The 18,989-nt window shown below is 29.9% G+C and overlaps 1 protein-coding gene across 1 annotated transcript; it reads left to right on the top strand.

The window, feature by feature from the left end:
* Positions 1-16,877: 16,877 nt before the first annotated feature.
* On the top strand, positions 16,878-18,727 carry LOC137821922 (myb-related protein 306-like). Its single transcript, XM_068626726.1, has 3 exons — positions 16,878-17,283; positions 17,440-17,569; positions 17,812-18,727. Exons 1-3 carry the CDS (start codon positions 17,151-17,153, stop codon positions 18,494-18,496), a joined length of 948 nt encoding a protein of 315 aa, XP_068482827.1. The 5' UTR covers positions 16,878-17,150; the 3' UTR covers positions 18,497-18,727.
* The last annotated feature ends 262 nt before the right edge of the window (positions 18,728-18,989 follow it).

Genomic DNA, 18,989 nt, shown 5'->3' with positions numbered 1-18,989 from the left:
AGCAAAAATTTATTTTTTCCTCAGTTGGGGGAATGGGTCGATCCATTCGCCATTGGGGAAACAACCAGTGATAACTAATACTCTATAGTTGTTATGTTGGGAGATGTTTCAAGTCATCATGCTCTTGGAAGCTCAAGCATTTCTTGAAAAAATCTGCACATTCATGTTGGTTCCTAGACCAGTAAAAGCCTGCTCTCAATACCCGAGCGACCATAGTTTTATGCCTAAATATAGGCCACATATGTCGTTGTGTAGCTTGTTGATGATGTATTCTACATGTTCTTTGGTCACACATTTAAGGAGTGGTATCGAGTACCCTCTCCTATACAGGTAATCTTCTATCATTATATACCTTGTCGCTTTTCTCATGAATCAATTGTTTGAGTTTGCTTGTTCTTTTTCCTATTTGGCTATGTACGCCTTAATCGGTTTCATCCACAATCTTTTGCTAGTTCATCTATTAGACAATCTTTCCTTCCACTATCGATGATGGTCTTTCTTCTCATCCCTCCTTCACCGAACTTGGTGTACAAGTCTATGTAACTCCTATTGTGTACTATTTCTCTCGAGAATCCCACAATTTGCTAATTATATAGATCAAACCTATCTTTGGTTAGCCCAAACTACTGAAATGTTTTCCAGCACAAGATGTCGACTTAGCTACCTTAGTCCACTAAAGTCTTCATCACTATGAAGTTTGCCAATTCAATTGTAATAACCATGAGATCATCTTGGTTCGAATCAATTGCTTGGAAGTTGTCATCCGTGAAGGTTACAAATAACATGCTCATCCTCTTGGAGGGCACATGACAGAGAGCACGATCTGGAGATACTTCTTTCATGACGAAGAAGATGTTTGTCCTCTAGAAAATGCCCATATGATGGTATTGATGACCCCTCAGAAAGGTATTTACCCCCTCATTACGTCAGAGTGAGGGATCTCTCCTTAGAGCCTCCTTAACGCCCTCGCTATTCTCTTAAGTTTTGGTCAGTGTTTTTCTAAATAAATTGATGTAGGTGCCTTCTTGTATCATTTTTTTATCCCTTAAGATGACACATTCTTCGATGTTGTGACCATAATTATGATGATAATAATAATGCTTGCCTAGATCAGCATTAGGCAACATAGGGATCTTCCTGGATGTTGGTAATAACTTGGCATTCAGGGCTTCTTCTAAGATGTGGGCTTTGTCCACATTCAAGGGTTGTGATGATTCTTTGATCTTCCTGAACTACTAAATCAAATGAGGCATTCCCCTATCTTGGGGCTTCTTTTTACTCGTAGTCTTAGCTCTCATTTGATTTGAAAATATTTCAATTATTTTAACTATATAAAATTAGCATTCTATCATTGCAATTTGTCGAGATTTGTTGTCAGCTTCTTTAATAAGTTGTCCAAGAAGGGTCAGTCTTAAGGCGATAACCATGTGATGCATAGTGACATCTAGGCTGAGATTTTGTATGTTGAAGGCCACCTTTCTGAAGCGTTCCATGAAGGTTCACAAAGATTCACCATTTTTGTGCATGATATTCAACAAAGCTATTGACATGAGGTGATGAAGGCGACTTGTTGCGAATTGGGATCTAAACTTTGCTACAAGTGTATCAAAGCAATCTATTGATTAGGGTGGTAGCCAAGTACACCAGCTTAGGGCCACCCCATTTAATAACGTGGGGAACACACGACATAAAATTGTATCATCTGAGGTGTACAAGATGACCTGTGTGACGTAGACAACTTCGTCTTCAGAGTATTTTTCCAAGATTGGCCTTTTCTAGTTGGTCGAGAGCAATGTTTTTGTTATTCCTCGAGTGAAGGGATGATGCTTTAAAGAGGCTTCGAGAAGTGCATGGAAGGTGATTGAATGTTGTTCTTGCGTTACTCCGAATCTATCAACTTCTAGCGTCTTCGACAAGACCGTTCGACTTGACCCGGCTAGTTCTCCTAGTTCCAAGTCAAGCGGGACCATTTTTTTTCTTTAACTTCAACTTCAGACGATCATTTTCAACTTTCAGAGCGTCCATTTCTTCAGTACTTTTACTCTTTAGCATTTCTAGTTCTCTTCGAAGTTCCATCAGCATCATCATGGTGGGATCGACATTATTGTCTTTGGTTCTTCCTACTAGGGGTCTTCCTTTGCTCGTCATTCTTCTTGTGGCAACCATGTGATCTTCTTGCAATCTCATTCAATCTCACGTTGGGTGTCAAAATGTTCTTATAAGACCTAAATGAATCTAAAGTACACTATTACTACGATGCTTCAGTTTTCTTAGCCTCTTCTTCTCCATTTTCTACTCTTGGGATTCCTCTGTCGATCTTCCTCACATAGTTTATCAAGACTCAAAGTTTTAACAAGTTTGAGGAGTACTTGCAAAAAACACTCTTACGCTCAAGTAAATATGATGTATTGATAAGTGATAAATGTTATTGAACCTAACATTTACTTGTTTCCTAGTTACCTATTTATACTACTTTATGATGAATCTTCACTATTATGAACCTTATCCATACCCAATTCTTTTTTAACTAATGCTTATATCTTGTTTAGCAATATAATTTTTCATTAAGATCTTCACTTAAGTTCTTGTTTTAATTAAGGTTGAAGTGATGTGGGTAAGATTTTGAAAGAAGTCATATGCTCGACCAAGAGACCATCTTATATTTAAATATTTTAATTTATGAATTAATTTCGAAAAAGCAAAATGTTCCACGTTATACTTATACCTACTTTCTATTACTTACATTTAAAATTATAATTAGAAAGATGTAAAAAGATTATAATTAGAAAGATGTAAAAAGAGCCTCCATAGTTGCATTTGGAGTTAGAATTGAGCAACCAATATATTCAGAAATCATTCTTGATGTCATATTTTGCACAAACCAATTGAGTGTAATATCATTGCACAAACCAATTGAGTGTAGTATCATTGTACAAACCAAAGTCTTGTGCAAGCACATGGCCCTACCGTAACCCCACCTTGATAGGACTTTCGAGCACACGTTTTGTACATAACTAGTGGATTCTTTTGTTTTGTTATAGATACTTCAACATTTGGCTATCAAGTACTTCCGTACAAAAAAACGCGTAATGCATGCCAGGCGCACAAACATTGCGTTTTCTTATAATAACAACACCGAATTATTCACTCAAAGTTGGTGCTCATCGTTGAACCCTTTCACTCCAAATTCATGCTTCCATAAATATATTTTAAGCCTCTTCTTTCAAAACTTCCAAAACATCTTTAAATTGTCCTTCTAAGATTTCCAAGATTCCTTCTCATGAACATATTTATCTAGTCTTTAACAAGGAATGTAAATAATCTAAATTCATTGTAAAAGTTTTTAGTCTTAAGAAAACATTAATTTTGGTCATTGTAAAATTTCCAGAACTTTTGAAAATAACTCCTGCTTCCACGAGCTACTAATGGCACAATTGATGATGTGGTATAGTTTAATCAATGTTGCCTCATAACACTGATTAATTCCAAAATCTTTAGAATTAATTAAAATCAATAAATATTTTGCAGAATTTTAATTTTAATTTGTCAGATTGGTGTAGTAGCAGGAATCACTTAAAAATCATTAAACAAAAGTTAATTTTTATCCTTTCTTATAAAATTTATTATTTTAAATAAAAATATATAATATTGCTGTGTATGAAGTTTATAGTTTTGTGACTATGTGAACATAACATATTATATAACTTGGCCACAGTTGCCAATATGCAGATAATACAGTTCAAAGTATCTAACTAACTATTATGGCTAGATGATTCCATCATGTATTGAAACTTGAATAACAGTGAGAGAATTAATAATAATTTTTGTCCCCTGCTAAATCTGACACTTGAACAAATACACATAGCAATTTAATTTGCATGAAGTCATAAGAAGATTACATGCATGCACAGTTACAAATGCAGAATGCAATGCAATGGACTGCAAGAGAAATTAATGGAAGGTGCAGTTTGTAAATTATTCTGTGGCCACAAAAACTTAAGTTATATAGTATTTTTTATAAAGTGAAATTCACGGTAGAGAGAGGTTGTGATTGTTGAAAGTGTAGAAGTGTTGAAAGAGGAAGATAAACGTTTTGAATGGCGGTTAGCTATATTGTTCTATTTTTATTCTCAACTTTTGACAGACAATGGTCCCAAGTCCAAAAAAGAACCAACCTAGCTACATCCTTCGAAACTGAAACCAAAATACCACTTGCACCATTGTGATGCTCACCAATCATCATTCCACAGTCCAATACAACTTTTGTTTCTCCTTTCCAACCATATATGACAAAAAGAGGTGGTGACTTAATGATCAAAAGCTACTTTTCTTTCTCCCCTAAAATATAGTGGACACAATTTCATCACATCTTCTAAACTCTTTGCCTTCTAAAACACATATAAGTGTTTCAAAATAATTATATATTTTTTTTTCATAAATTCAAAATTTTGTCCTTATTATTATTAATATGATACATAAATTCAAAATGCTTGTTGTTATTATCAGTAATATGATACATTTTGCCTTTCATATGTTTTTCATTCCTTTAATTTAGATTATATAATTTTGGTTTCATCATTTATTTTTAAAACTATGCAAATTTAATTTCTTTTTCCATTAAAATATTGAGGGATTAAATTACTTTAAAACTCCAAATGTAATTAATGACAAAACATCAAATTTCACTTCAAATAAGAAAAAGTATTAAATTTTCTTTCTTTGAATCTAAGATCACGGTTTTTCTTATAACCATTCAAATTTTATATTATTTTTAAATTTAGATTTATTCCATATCCCAAATCCATCATAATCTCCGAATATCATGCTTGATTTTAACAATAGACAGATTCAATTAACTAAAAAAGTTATTAGAACCAAAATGATATACTTCAAATTAAATGAACTTAAATAACTATTAAACTTATTTTTAAAAAAATAATCCTAAAAGTTTGATCTTTTTACCTTAGCAGCCCATATATTTAAAAAAAAAAAGCTGACAAAAAAATGTTAAAAAACAAAACACGTACACAAGACGATCTTTTCTCTGTTCTTGTGAATGAATCTTTGATGTTATGTGATATGTCCATTACATATAATATATTCTTCGTCTAGGTAGTCTGACTTATATTTAACTAGAATTGGTAATCTACTGATAAACAATAGGAGTATATATTATGTATTATATACAATATATTATATATTATGCATTATGTATTATATTATGTAAGAGTGAGAATTTACTTACTATAGGAGGAAGGTAAATGAATTCTTCTTAATTTTAACTTATTTTATTTTATTTTATGTTAACAATTTATATTAATGAATTATGAGTGTATACTAATTATCTCTCACAAGGAAATAATAATATTTTCCCTATTTATTAATATTTTAAAAACAAAATTTGAAAGTAAAAGAACAGTAAAATAGTTATACATAGGACGAAACAGTATATCTGCTCTATATTCTTCTTTAATAACTATAAATACGATAATTATGATATTTAAAATATTATGATTTTAAAATATAATAAAATGTAAATATGAATATAAAATGTATACAAAAAATAAGAAAATGTATATTATATATTATTTAAATAAGTAATAATTTAATGTGAATTTTTATTTTAATAATTAACATTTTTTGTTTTTTTTATTCGTTTAATATCTATGAAGTGTTGGAATAAAACATTATTTTTATTCAGCTCTTCTTTTATAATAAAAAAGTAAAAAAAAATAAAAATTGTTTAGATAAAAAAATCAAAAAGATAATATGTAATAAGTAATAAAGTTTTTTATGTGAAAAATTTACAGTTATAATAATTTCCAAAAAAATGTGTACATTAATTAAAATATTTTATTATTATTATTATATCATTATAGATTATCATTATTATTTTAATTACTGTTATATCCGGTGACGTTATATATATATATATATATATTAATATGCACCTATGATTTAATAATGTGGGTGGTTAATATAAAATGAAATAGAATGCTAAAACTGGGAGTACAAATTTATATTTATTAGTATTCTATATTATATATATATATGTTTATTTATTGTATATTATATATTATTAAGAGAGACGTATCATTTTTAACTGCCAATAATTAAGAGTAATAATAATGCTATAGTAATATTCCATAAATAAGTACAGTGCCACTCATTTATCTCCTGAACTAGTTACTGGTCTAATCTACCTTGATTACTTAACTAATCAATTATCTGTCAATTAATTTAAAAAATATGATTTTTACGGTTTAAAAAAATGTATAACAACAAATCAATCTTTAAAATCATAATAATGACTAGCTTTAATCTCTAAAATTACGAATATAAAAATTTTAATTATCAAAATGAATGCTGATTAGTCATTTCAATTGTAACACTAGGCCCCATCAATTATATTTTGACAACAAGATCCATCGATTTTTTAAATCAACCTCTTTTGATCTTGACTTTAGTAGTGTTATATATGATATGGTTTCCCTCTTCAAACCACATTGATTGATGATTACGAAGTTGAAGAAACAAAGTCATAATGATGCATGTGAAAATGAATAATTTTGATTCTAAAGACTAAATTAATTAATATATAATATAAGAAATAGAAACTAAATATAATTTTTATAATATAGGAAATTAACTTGATCATTGTTATCAAATTAAGTACCATGTGCATGTTTAAAAACAATTCATTTTTAAAAATTATCATTCATTTTCTAAATATTGATAAAAAAAAGGTGAATTCTCCTCACCTTCAATAAAATCATGTTGGATGGTTCTTATATATCTTTTAAGTTAAAATAAAATTCAAATTTATTATGCTTCTAATAAAATGGCGTTTATATCGCTCTCAATTTTTTTCAGATATTTATCTTTTGTTTTCAATTGATAGCACCATCTCCTTGATCGTATATTAACAAAAATTTAAATAAAAACTTATGAAAATTAAAATTAAAATTCTAAAACATATAAATTGACGGTTTTTTATAACTAAATAAACACTAAGTGATTATTTATTCTATTTATAGTTGTATACATATGATAAAAAAAAATATAAATATAATAAATAATTTAGTAATATAACTTTATACTTTCGATATATACTATTTGAACCATTCATTTTTGCTTGTAAAATATTTTAAATTTTGAAGAGATGTTTTATATGTTTATTTAAAATTTATTTAATATAATATTTTAAATAAAATAAGATAAATGTTTCTCGTTTTATTAAATACATAATGGAAGAGATTGTCATTTATTAAAAATATAAAAAAGAAGATAAATACTTATACTTGCCCCATCCGGGCAATAGTCTCCATGCTGACTATTGTTAGAGTGTAACTAGCTAGTGTAACTAGAGAATCCTTTCTGGTGTTATATTTTTATTGTGTTTTTTTTTATAAAAAATTTACGTTAGGTATTAATATATAATTTGACATCTTAGTTAAGCTATTAATTTGACATATCAAACAATCACAATCATTTCTCATCACATGAAAAAAATATTATTAAAAAAAAATATGGCTAGACCACATATACTAACAAAAACGATACATAGGTAAATTATATTTATCTATAAAGAAATCTAATAAGAGATTAGATGAAAACCTATTATACTAATAAAATGGTTCTATGTATGAATAAATCCTAAATTAGATAACTTATAAGCACATGCATTTCTTTCATGAAAAATATGAATAATCTAAATTTGATTTTTCCACCGTAAGTAAGATAAGTATTTAATTAATAACGAAACAGCGTAACATTAACACAAACCAACATATTAATTTTAATATATTAAAAAGAAATAATATTAAAATATTAAACTCAGTGTATTTTTGAAAATATACTACAAAAACAACATAAAAAAATTAGAAGAAAATCCAAATTCGTACTTAAAACTCAGTGATAGCAATTCTCTTTCTACGTAAGGTAAAGGTTAACTTTGGTGTGAAGTTGGAGGAGTGACGCTATAAAATTGCGGCGTTTAACTTTGATCAAAGCCTTGAATAAGTGATAAATCATTCATAAAAAAACCTTAGTCATAGGTAAAATATGTGGCAATAGTTTGGTGTCAAAAAATTTAGCTATACTTAAAGTTAAATTTATGAAGGGTATTTTAATTGTGGTATCATTTTCTAAGGATAGTTAGTGCGAGTGCTTATTTCATCATGTACATAATCAGGATTTGCTATGAGTTCAACACGATTTTTATTATTTCATGGTTGTTCCGATGATATATGATTTTTTGTTTTTGTTTTCTGATCATGTTATAATTTTTTATTTAAATATATTTGTATTCATGATAAATTATTGATTTTTTTAATCTCTAATGAAGAAGTAACTTTTTCTGATAAAATTTTATTTTGTTTTTTTATACCAAAAACGTTCTTTAAATATTCTATTTCGTTGTTCAAAATGATATCTAAAGAATTTTTGGGACCCTAAACAATAAAAAAATTATTAAAAAAATTAGAGAAAATTTATTAGGAACCAAACAGAAACATATTGCATTTCCATCAGATATCAACATAGTGAGATTTATCAGCAAAGCGTTGTTCTTGTACTAGTGGTTGTGAAATACAACGAATATGTAAAATTTATATGCATAAATTAGGAAATATTTACCTGAGGTAGATGGGTTAATATTGAATGGAAATAGACGGTAAGGTATTTTAGGTATGTGAAACATACCTCACTTGTTAAGATATTCATAAATAAATAAATAAGTATTAAATAGCAAATGAGTTGAGGATGAATAAAATTTTGTTCTATTGATTCTTTGTTCAATAAAAAGGACTTTGTTTCATATTAGTAGATATTAATCCGTTTTAAAAACTCCTACTCCTAAGGAATAATAATTTTAAAAAGGTGTTAGCATCTACTAACGTTAACAAAGATTTTCTTCTGGACAAAAAAGTTATACTCTTTGAATTTATCCATTAAAAATTAAGGAACTAAAATCTTATTTATCTAAATTAAGGGACATGTTTTGATTATTTTTGAAAAATCAAAACTAATTGTCTTGGTCAATATGTCAGTTCTCATGATTAATGACTTCTTTCATCTTGTATTAGAACCACGTTCTGCTATTGTTATTGGGAAAATCACAACTAATTTTTCCTTTTTGATACATATATAAAATGGACACTTGCAGAAACATTAAACAGACAAAAGAAAATAGAGCAAGATAGAATAATGACATTGAAAATTTTTAACTTAGAAAAACCTCCTTAACTTGAGAAGTAAAAGAAAATAAAGCAAGATAGAATAATGATACCGAGAATTTTTAATGTAGGAAAAACCTCCTCAACTTGAAAGTAAAACCACGGGACTTAGTCCAGAAAATGTATCCACTATGAAAGTAGAATTACAATGTTTGTTTTATTTTAAACTCTCCCATCTAAACTTACATTAAAATTTGTCCTTATAAGAAAAATATAATTTTATTTTTTCTATCAAAGATTAATTTCACTCATAATATTAAAACTATCCCACTTGATGAGTTTTTATACACAATAAATATAACGTTTTTCAATATGTAGATTATACACATAACATGTTCATCTAGGATGTCTAACGACCACACAACGTTATTTTAAATAGTTTACGTTAAAAAAGATGATATTGTATTTGCAATGATACTTTTACAAAATTTAAATCACTAAAAGAAATATTATTTATCTATTTTTTTATAAGGATGGAAATAATGGTTTTATATATTAGAATAATAAAATTATTAACAAATATTATAGAGTAATTAAAATTAATACAATTCATTTTATAAAGATTAAAATTAAAATAGTTCATTTTTTTATGAAAGAAATGTTTTAAATAAAACCAAACATTAGACAAACAAACCTAAACATTGTTGTGGTGTGTCTTCTTCGCATCAATCCTAAAACTCTTATCTTTGTCGTTCTCTTCCAAAATTTTTCTCCATTATTTTCCTTTGCCTTTCGCCTCTACTGTTTGGCTCCATGTTGTTTGTCTTTGTTGTTTTCATTTTCTCCAATAAAATCTTGTCTTTGAGAATTGTTTCAAGTGAATGTTTCGCATTTAGTTTTTCATTCTTTTAAATGAAAACATCATCTTTCTTCTTCGTTACACTCTATCTTTCTATCACTATCTAATTTATAATTTGCAAGAACACAAGCTCTTACTCATTAATAGTGTGAGTTACATGATTCTACTATATTTTTTGCACTTAATTGTGTGGACATGGTGGATGGGTGGTGATAATGTTAATTTGTAATTTTTTAGTCTCTCGTAAAAATAAGCTTTTTATCAAATTTCTGCATGATGACTATGCTAAAAGAAATGAAAGGAGAGAACACACATGGAAAGAAACTTTAGAAAAGAGTTTATTATTGTCTCACTATATTTTTACATACACAAACAATACATATATATACACGAACAAGACACCCATGGGCCTAACGGATTTGAGTGAAATAAAGGAAAGAGCAAAAACCCAAAAGGGTGAGAACATTAACCCCCCTCTCAAGCTGGTGGATGGATTCACAGAACACTAAGCTTGGAGATAAAACCATGAAATTTTTATTTGTCAAGAGCCTTTGTGAGGAGATCATCTGGTTGATCCTCTGTGCTGATAGGAAGTAAGTGGAAAAGGCCCTCTTGGATCTTCTCTCTTACTACTTGTCAGTCAATATAAAGATGTTTAGTTCTCTCGTTGAAGCTATGGTTTTGAGCGATATGGCGTGCTGATTGACTATCACAGAAGAGACTTGCGGTCCTGCTGATGGATATATCAAAATCTTCAAGAAAGTATGTGAGTCATTGAACTTCACAACATGTAGTCGCGAGCACTCTATACTTTGCTTCATACAAAGATCTTGACACATTATTTTGCTTCTTTGTTTTCCATGAAATTAGTGAGTCTCCAAGGAAGATGCAGTACCCGGTGGTTGAGCGGCATGTTGAAACACATGAAGCCTAGTCTGAGTAAAAAAAGACTTTGATTTGAATATCATTATTTCTGGAATAGAACATACCTTGTGCGAGTGACCTTTAAATGTATATGAGGATTCTTTGGACTGCCTGATGATGCAATTTTGTAGGTGCCTCCATGTACATGAGGATTCTTTAATGTATATGAGGATTCCATGTACACTTCTTCTTGTAAATCTCCATGCAGGAATGCATTGTTTACATTGAGTTGTTCAAGGTGTCAATAAAAAACAACAACAACAACAAGGATGACTCTAACAGTAGTGAGCCTTGCCACGGGTGAATACGTCTCCATGTAATCTATTCCTTCACGTTGTGTATACCCCTTCGCCACAAGCCTCACTTTGTATATCTCGATCTCTCCATCTGCCCTTCGTTTAATTTTGTACACCCACTTGCAGCTGATAGCAGTTTTGTTTGGAGGTAGATTCCTGACTTCCTATGTTTGATTGGTCTAAAGAGCTTTTATTTCTTCCTTAATATCCTTCAAACACTCAGGAAATAACTTTTCTTCTTCATAATATTTTGGCTTATTTTGTGAAGAAATAGACAAGGTGTATTTCAGTAGACCTTTGTAAGATAAGACCTGAGTTAAGGGGATATCGTACCTCTTTATTTTCTTTAGAACTTCCATCAGTTGGAGTTACCATGATTTGATGGCGGTAATCTTGCAAAAAGGTTGGTGTTCTTTTGAATCTGGTGGATCGTCTTGGTTCCTCTGTTTCAACATACTCTTTTGTTTCAGCATGTTCCTCAATCTTTTCTTGTATTGGGATATCCTCAAAAAGATCCATGCATTCATTATCTTCTTGTGTGGTTGTCTGATCATCTTTCTCCTCCAAATTGCATAAGAACGTTTCATAAAACATTACATTTTTGGATACAAAAATCTCCCTAGTACGAATATCCATGACCACACATAGCCTTTTTTTTGTTCCCAATTTATAGCCCAGAAAAATACATTTTCGAGCTCTTGGATCAAGCTTGCGTATGTTTTGTTAAAGAGTGGAAGCAAAGCAAAGGCATCCGAAAACTTTCATATCAGAAATATCAGGTATGCAATTATGCAAAAGTTCATATGGAGAGTTATTTTGGATGACTGGAGAAGGAAAACGGTTAATCAAATGTACAAAATGCATGATAGCATAAGGCCAAAAAGTTTTGGGAATATTAACTTGAAAAATAAGACAGTGAGCAACGTTAAGGATGTGTTGGTGTTTACGTTCAACCGTGGAGTTTTTTTAGGAGTCTCATTGCAAGATGTTTGATGCAATATTATACCATGTGAATCATAAAATTCTTGCCAACAAAATTATTTTTCATTGTCAGTTCTAATTACTTTTATGAATTTGTTGAATTGGTTCTTAACAAGAATGAAAAAATTATGTAGAAAATCTCTAGCATCACTCTTATTTTTCATTAAATGTATCTACTATAATCATCAACCACGGTCAAAAAATACTTGTGCCCATGTAAAAAAGTGATATTAAAAGGACCCAAAATATCTACATGTATTAGATCAAAAGCATGTTCACTGCTAGACTTGTTAAGTGGAAAAGGAAGCTTACATTGTTTAGCTAAATGACAAGGAGCACAAACATTCATACTATCAAAATGTAAATTGAAATATTTCTTGTTCAAGTTTCCTAAAACTTTGTTTGAACATTTTGCAGTGCCAAATATCAAGATTCTCCACATGTTTAAAAATAACATTGTCATATGAGAGCAAACCCTTTTATCTTCTTTTTCTGTGCATAGATGATATAGACCACAATGGAGTCTAGCTTGACCAATCGTCTTCAAGGAATGTTTTTCCTGTATATGGCAAATATTATGAGTGAAAACAAGTTGACACTTCAAGAATTCAGTTAGTCATTGTACATATTTGATGTTCAAAGTAAACTCTAGTATAAGCAAAACATTATGTAGAGTTATATTTTTGGATAGAGTTACGGTTCCAGCATAGGAGGCGATGACAATGCAATTGTTTGGAAGTTTAACTTTCACAAGATTTATTTGATAGTAGTTTATAAAAGATGAAACATAGCAAGTTACATCATCAATGACACCCATATCAAGAATCCAGTGCCCATTACCTTCTTTACCTACATTTCTACTCGTTCTTGAGCCATTTGTCATAGCATTGTTGATAATTTTTTCTTTGTTCTTGGAGACTTGCATTATATCTATAAACTGTTGTAGTTGATCTGATCCAAAGGTTCTAATAATTTGCTCACTCAAAGTCTCATCATGCATAACTTTGTTCTTGTCGGTTTCGTTTTCCTCTTCTTTCTCAAAAGCGTTTGCAGTATAGTCCCTTTTTTGTTTCATCCATGGTGGAAAACCATGTTTTGAGTAACATTCATCAGTAGTATGATTCATCTTGTTGTAGTAAGAACATTGTTTTCCAAAACTTTTACTTCACCCTCTTTCAGGATTTCGCCATCCATAGTTGATACCACTGGGTTTATTTCTAACCTTTTGTTTGTTCACATTGTTGATAAGAACCTTTGCGTCTACTCCAGTATTCTCAATGAGGTGTCTTTCTTGTTGGAGAACTAAAGAGAAGACGCAATTGACGCTTGGCAAACAACTCAATCAACAAAATTTGTGTCTTTAACAGTGTTATACGTTTCTCCAAGATCCTTTAAGAAACACATGATACACTCAGATTCTCTGTAGTTTCCCATGATCGTCATTAGGCCACAACTACACTTTGCTTTATAAACACAAACATGCAAATGTCGTAAAGAATCAAGCTCTTCCCACAAGATCTTGGAGTTAGTGTAGTAGTCTATAACACTTCTTTCACTTTGTTTAATGGAATTGATTTCTTGTAAAAGATCTGAGACATGAAAATTATTGCTTTTAGCAAATCTCTCCTCAAGATCTTCCCAAAGATCCTTAACATTATCAATATACACTGTATTGTGTGCTCTTTATGTTGCGAGACTACGTGTGATCCATGAAATCACCATTATGTTGCACCTTTCCCATGCTTCATAATGACTTTCATTTCTCAAAGGCTATGGTATCTCTCCCGTAACGAATTTAAACTTGTTTTATGAGACCAACGCGTGCTTTATCGCTCTACTCCAAGAGTGATAATTTGACCTATCAAGATGCGGTGTGACAAAGACCATGGTTTGGTTCTCGCATGGGTGTAGGTAATAGATACTTGCTGGATTTAGTTGATCATTCTTGATTTCTTCTTTAGAGTCTTGCATGCGATAGCCATGAGAAAAGGAAACCAGAAAGACGCAAGAAAGAAAGGGAGGAAAAGGGAGAAAAATGACCGTCAATGATGGCAAGAGGAAGAGAGGTCAGCGATTATGGCAGCGGAGCAGAGCGAGTCTGATACCATATCAAATTTTTGCATGATGACTATGTTAAAAGGGATGAAAGGAGAGAACACTCGTGAAGAGAAACTTTGGAAAAGAATTAATTTTTATCTCATCTATATTTTTACATACACAAACAACATATATATATATACACGAGCATGACACCCATAGGTCTAACAGATTTATTAGAGTGAAATAAAGAAAAGAGCAAAAGACCAAAAGATGCGTACATACATTAAAATTTTTATAAAAAATAGTAAAATTTAATAAAAAGATTTTTATTACTATCTAAATAAATAATATCAACTATTTTCAACTATGATATCAAACTATAAAATAATAATTTTGTCCATAGTTCTTTGTTTGATTTGATGTTGACGAGTTTAAATAATATGATATTATATTTATAATTATACTTTTATTTCAAAATTATATTATAAATACATTTTAATTTCTTTGATTTATTTTTAATTATATATAAAAGAATATTATTGATACACAGTTAATATAATATTGTCTAAATATTTTGGAATCTTGATTTAAATATAACTTTAAAGAGGACAAAACTTACAGTATTAATGTTGTTATGCAAACAGATTTGAGTTTTATCACATTAATATCATCAATTTTGATAGAAGGACACGTGAGTATATAAGAAGATAAATATGAAGAAAATCACTATTTTTATACTTTTTATTTTTTAAATGAAGTCCATCTCTTAAATTAATAACCGACAAGATACCGGAAAGTCGTATTTCTAGTTTGAAGAGGGCCACATGTCTTTAGCATATTTTTCCAATATTAAGTATACTATTTATTAATAAAAGACAAGTTCAAATTAAAAAATGAAAAGCATAAATACTAAAGAAAGTTTTGAAAAAATACAAATTACATTAATAAACAATACTAGTAACATTCTTCTTTCTCCATTGTGCCGACCGGTGATAGTATGGTGAGGTTGAAAAGGTTGTCTTCTTGAAGAACCTGTGAGCCACACATCATGAAGCACACATCACAAGATAAAAACCACTTGTTATATCCAAAACCCCATACACTATTCAGTGGAGAAAAATTAAAATTTTATGTACCCTCTTTCACACTATGTACCCAAACTCTGAAACATTAAAAAAAGCATAAATGGTAATTAATTACTGTTTCAAATTTTAAGGCTATTAATCGACAATTAAAACATTTTATAAAATTATAATATATAGTAAATTATTTATATATACTATTTTCAAGTTATCGATTCTTAAAATAATTTTTGCCTCTTGTATAAAAATACCCGTTATTTTTACCTGTTAGTAAATTAAAAACTGTAGTATTATTATAATTGTTATTACTATTATTATTTTTTAATAACTGACACTTTATTTTAAGAAAAAAAATGTCATACTCTCTCACAATTTTTCGCTAATGGTATAAAAGCATTTAATAAAAGTTAAATGCATTTATGTCACAAAAATAAATAGAAAGAAAAGAAAGTAATAGAATTAATAAAAGAGTGTTCTTATTTCATATCTTTAGATACTCTTTTTTTTTTCTTTTCTAAAAAGTAATTTTATAATTTTTAAGTTTTTAATATATTATTATAGTATTCACTGCTAAAAGCTAAATGCATTTAATGTCATACAAATAAATACAAAGAAACGAAAGTAGGAGATAAATACAAAGAAAAAACAGGAGAATCAATTAAAAAAGTGCCATTATTTTTATATTACCTTCTTTTTACATTTTTTCAACATTTTACTTTTCATCTAGAAGCTAATTTTAGAATTTCAAATTTCCAATGTATTATTATTATTGTTATTATTTAATATTCATCAGTAATTGTAAATACATTAAGTAAAAATAGTTAACCTAATATACCAATATTTTATTGTTAATAAATATTCTTAATTATGTACATTAGTTTTAAATCTTAAACATCTAAAATACGAGAAAGAGGTAGCAGTAAAAAAATTAACACAAATTATGTAGTTCGTTAGAACGTTATTGTGGTGAAAGTTTTTTAAGGTTCAAACGTAATTAATTATATTATTAGAATAATAAATATTTTTGAAGTATCTTTTATACACATAATTTATTATGGAGTATCCATAATTTCTTATAGATAATTTAAATTAATAATAGATTTTTTTTATTAAAATAGTAATAAATAATTAAAAATAATAAAATAAAATTCTACTACAGAAATTAAAATATTTTATAATAGATATAAATTTCACTTTATAAATTATTTTATAAAATTGAGTTAATTTTAAAATGTAAATATGAAGTAAGAAAATTCATAAATATATAATCTTTGTACGAGTTAATTTCTTGGTATAAGAGAAAATTGAGATTAAAAAAATTTATATTATAAAAATAAATTAAACTTAAAATTTACTCCTACATTTATTTATACTTTTAATTAAAAATTGTAAATAAATATTTTTTTGGGAGAGGGAGGGATTTAGTTCTGGGTGTTTCTACTGTTCCCATAATAATGAATGCCGACTGATGTGTGTGAAATGTTAATATAGAAAGAGAGTGAAGGGTGGACGCATAGCTGACTTTTGCAATGTTTGAGTGAATGCTCCTTTTTGACTCTTTTTCCTAATTTTACCACCTCATTTTTTCTCTAGTCAGCCCTTAACCCAACTACTTCTTCTCTTCCCTATATATATCACTCAAGGAAAATAGACAACCCAGCCCCAGTTGCAGAACCTTGTCTTTGCGTTTCAAAGACTCCCTTTTATAAGAATCCACAAGGGATCGTACTGAATCAGAAGAACAAAAGAAGGAAGAGAAAAAACTATATACCATTCTTTTCCTTCATACAAAATGGGAAGACCACCTTGCTGTGACAAAATTGGGATTAAGAAAGGGCCATGGACTCCTGAGGAAGACATCATCTTGGTCTCTTACATTCAAGAGCATGGACCCGGGAACTGGAGACTGGTTCCCTCTAATACAGGTAAGCAAAATTCAACATATGCTTTTAATATCTTCTTCAATAACAATTCTTTTGCCTTTTTCATTTTCTGGCAACTAGGCCCTTTTTTGTTTATTAAATGAAATCGGTGAGGGTATGTGCATGTATATGATGCCATTAATTTTGCTTTTCTTTCAGGGTTGATGAGATGCAGCAAAAGCTGCAGACTCAGATGGACCAACTATCTCCGACCAGGAATCAAACGAGGCAATTTCACCGATCATGAAGAGAAAATGATAATCCACCTCCAAGCCCTTTTGGGTAACAGGTATCACCAATATATTTAACTTGTTATTTTACAGGCTAAATAGTTTAAAGTTTGGATTTTTCTCTCATAATAATGTAAAAAGCTTGACTTGAGTTTTGGGTTTAGAGTTTTAACCACAAGGTTGGGAATTTTGTAGAAGTGGAAGAAAGCTTTGGGATCTGTTTGTTTTAGTTTGATAATAATTAATGGGATTTTGATAAAGTTGAATTTATGATGACGTGAGGTGTGTGTGATGGGTGCAGATGGGCTGCAATAGCCTCCTATCTTCCACAGAGGACAGACAATGACATCAAGAACTATTGGAATACCCATTTGAAGAAGAAGCTGAAGAAGATGCAAACTGAGGGTGATGATGAAGGTAACAATTATGAGAAGGGGAACTCTTGTTCGCAGCTAAAGGGTCAGTGGGAGAGAAGACTTCAAACAGATATCCACACGGCCAAACAAGCCTTATGTGAAGCTTTGTCCCTTGACAAACCAACCCAAATTTTCCCTGAGACCAAATTACCCTCCACTTCTTCTAAATGTTTCCATGATCACCACCACCCCACATCACCAAACCAAACATCCTTGTACGCCTCAAGCACAGAAAACATAGCCAGGTTGCTGGACAATTGGATGAAGAAATCCCCAAAAAAAACCGAAACAAACTACTCCATCAGCAACATGGTAACCACAGGGTCTAGTTCCAGTGAGGGAACACAAAGCACCGTCACATGCACACAGGACCACCTTGACTCCTTGTGGAGCTTCAAGTCTGAACGTTCACCTGAAGAAAATACCAACTTGGTCGAGAGCAAGCCGAATCTAGAGACGCAAGTGCCTCTAATGTTACTGGAGAATTGGCTTTTCGATGATGCTGCACCTCAGTGCAACGAAGATCTCATGAACATGTCACTAGGGGAAAGTACAGATGGGTTGTTCTAGTCCTAGATCGATGTAACCAAATCAAGAACAAAAGGGGTCTTGAAAAGAAAGAAAGAGAATGCATGTGAGTGTGTGTGAATTAGACTTTTCTTGCAAATGAAACTACTTTTTTAGGTCCCCCAGTAGGAAGGTAACTCCACAATACAAACAAAAGTGTACATTACAAGTACATCTATAACTATGATCATTAGCTATCTTATTTTATCTACAATAATAATAACCACTTCAATATATACATGCGTTTTTTCTTTTTTTACTTTTAGCACGGGTTACGCAACATCTCATTGCAATTCCTTTTTAACTTTTATTCCATCCAAATTACACAAATACATATATGTTATGTTAAAAAAATATATAAAAGAGAGAAATTTAAATTAACTTTTATATGTAGACTGAAGAATTGTTATTAAGAGTTGTACCCAGAAGAAATTTAGTTTTTGCTTACTTATCAAATGAAAATAAAATTAATTCAAATTTATTCCACCAGCAGAGG

Source organism: Phaseolus vulgaris, chromosome 9 (assembly GCF_000499845.2).
Source record: "Phaseolus vulgaris cultivar G19833 chromosome 9, P. vulgaris v2.0, whole genome shotgun sequence".
NCBI lineage: Eukaryota > Viridiplantae > Streptophyta > Magnoliopsida > Fabales > Fabaceae > Phaseolus > Phaseolus vulgaris.
This window is presented reverse-complemented; position numbering and strand designations above follow the sequence as displayed.

Bases quoted from the DNA above. Each gene is read 5' to 3' on its own strand.
- LOC137821922 (XM_068626726.1), top strand. From the start codon at position 17,151: ATGGGAAGACCACCTTGCTGTGACAAAATTGGGATTAAGAAAGGGCCA. The intron at 17,284-17,439 runs GTAAGCAAAATT...CTTTTCTTTCAG, and splicing joins ACTGGTTCCCTCTAATACAG to GGTTGATGAGATGCAGCAAA. The intron at 17,570-17,811 runs GTATCACCAATA...TGATGGGTGCAG, and splicing joins CAAGCCCTTTTGGGTAACAG to ATGGGCTGCAATAGCCTCCT.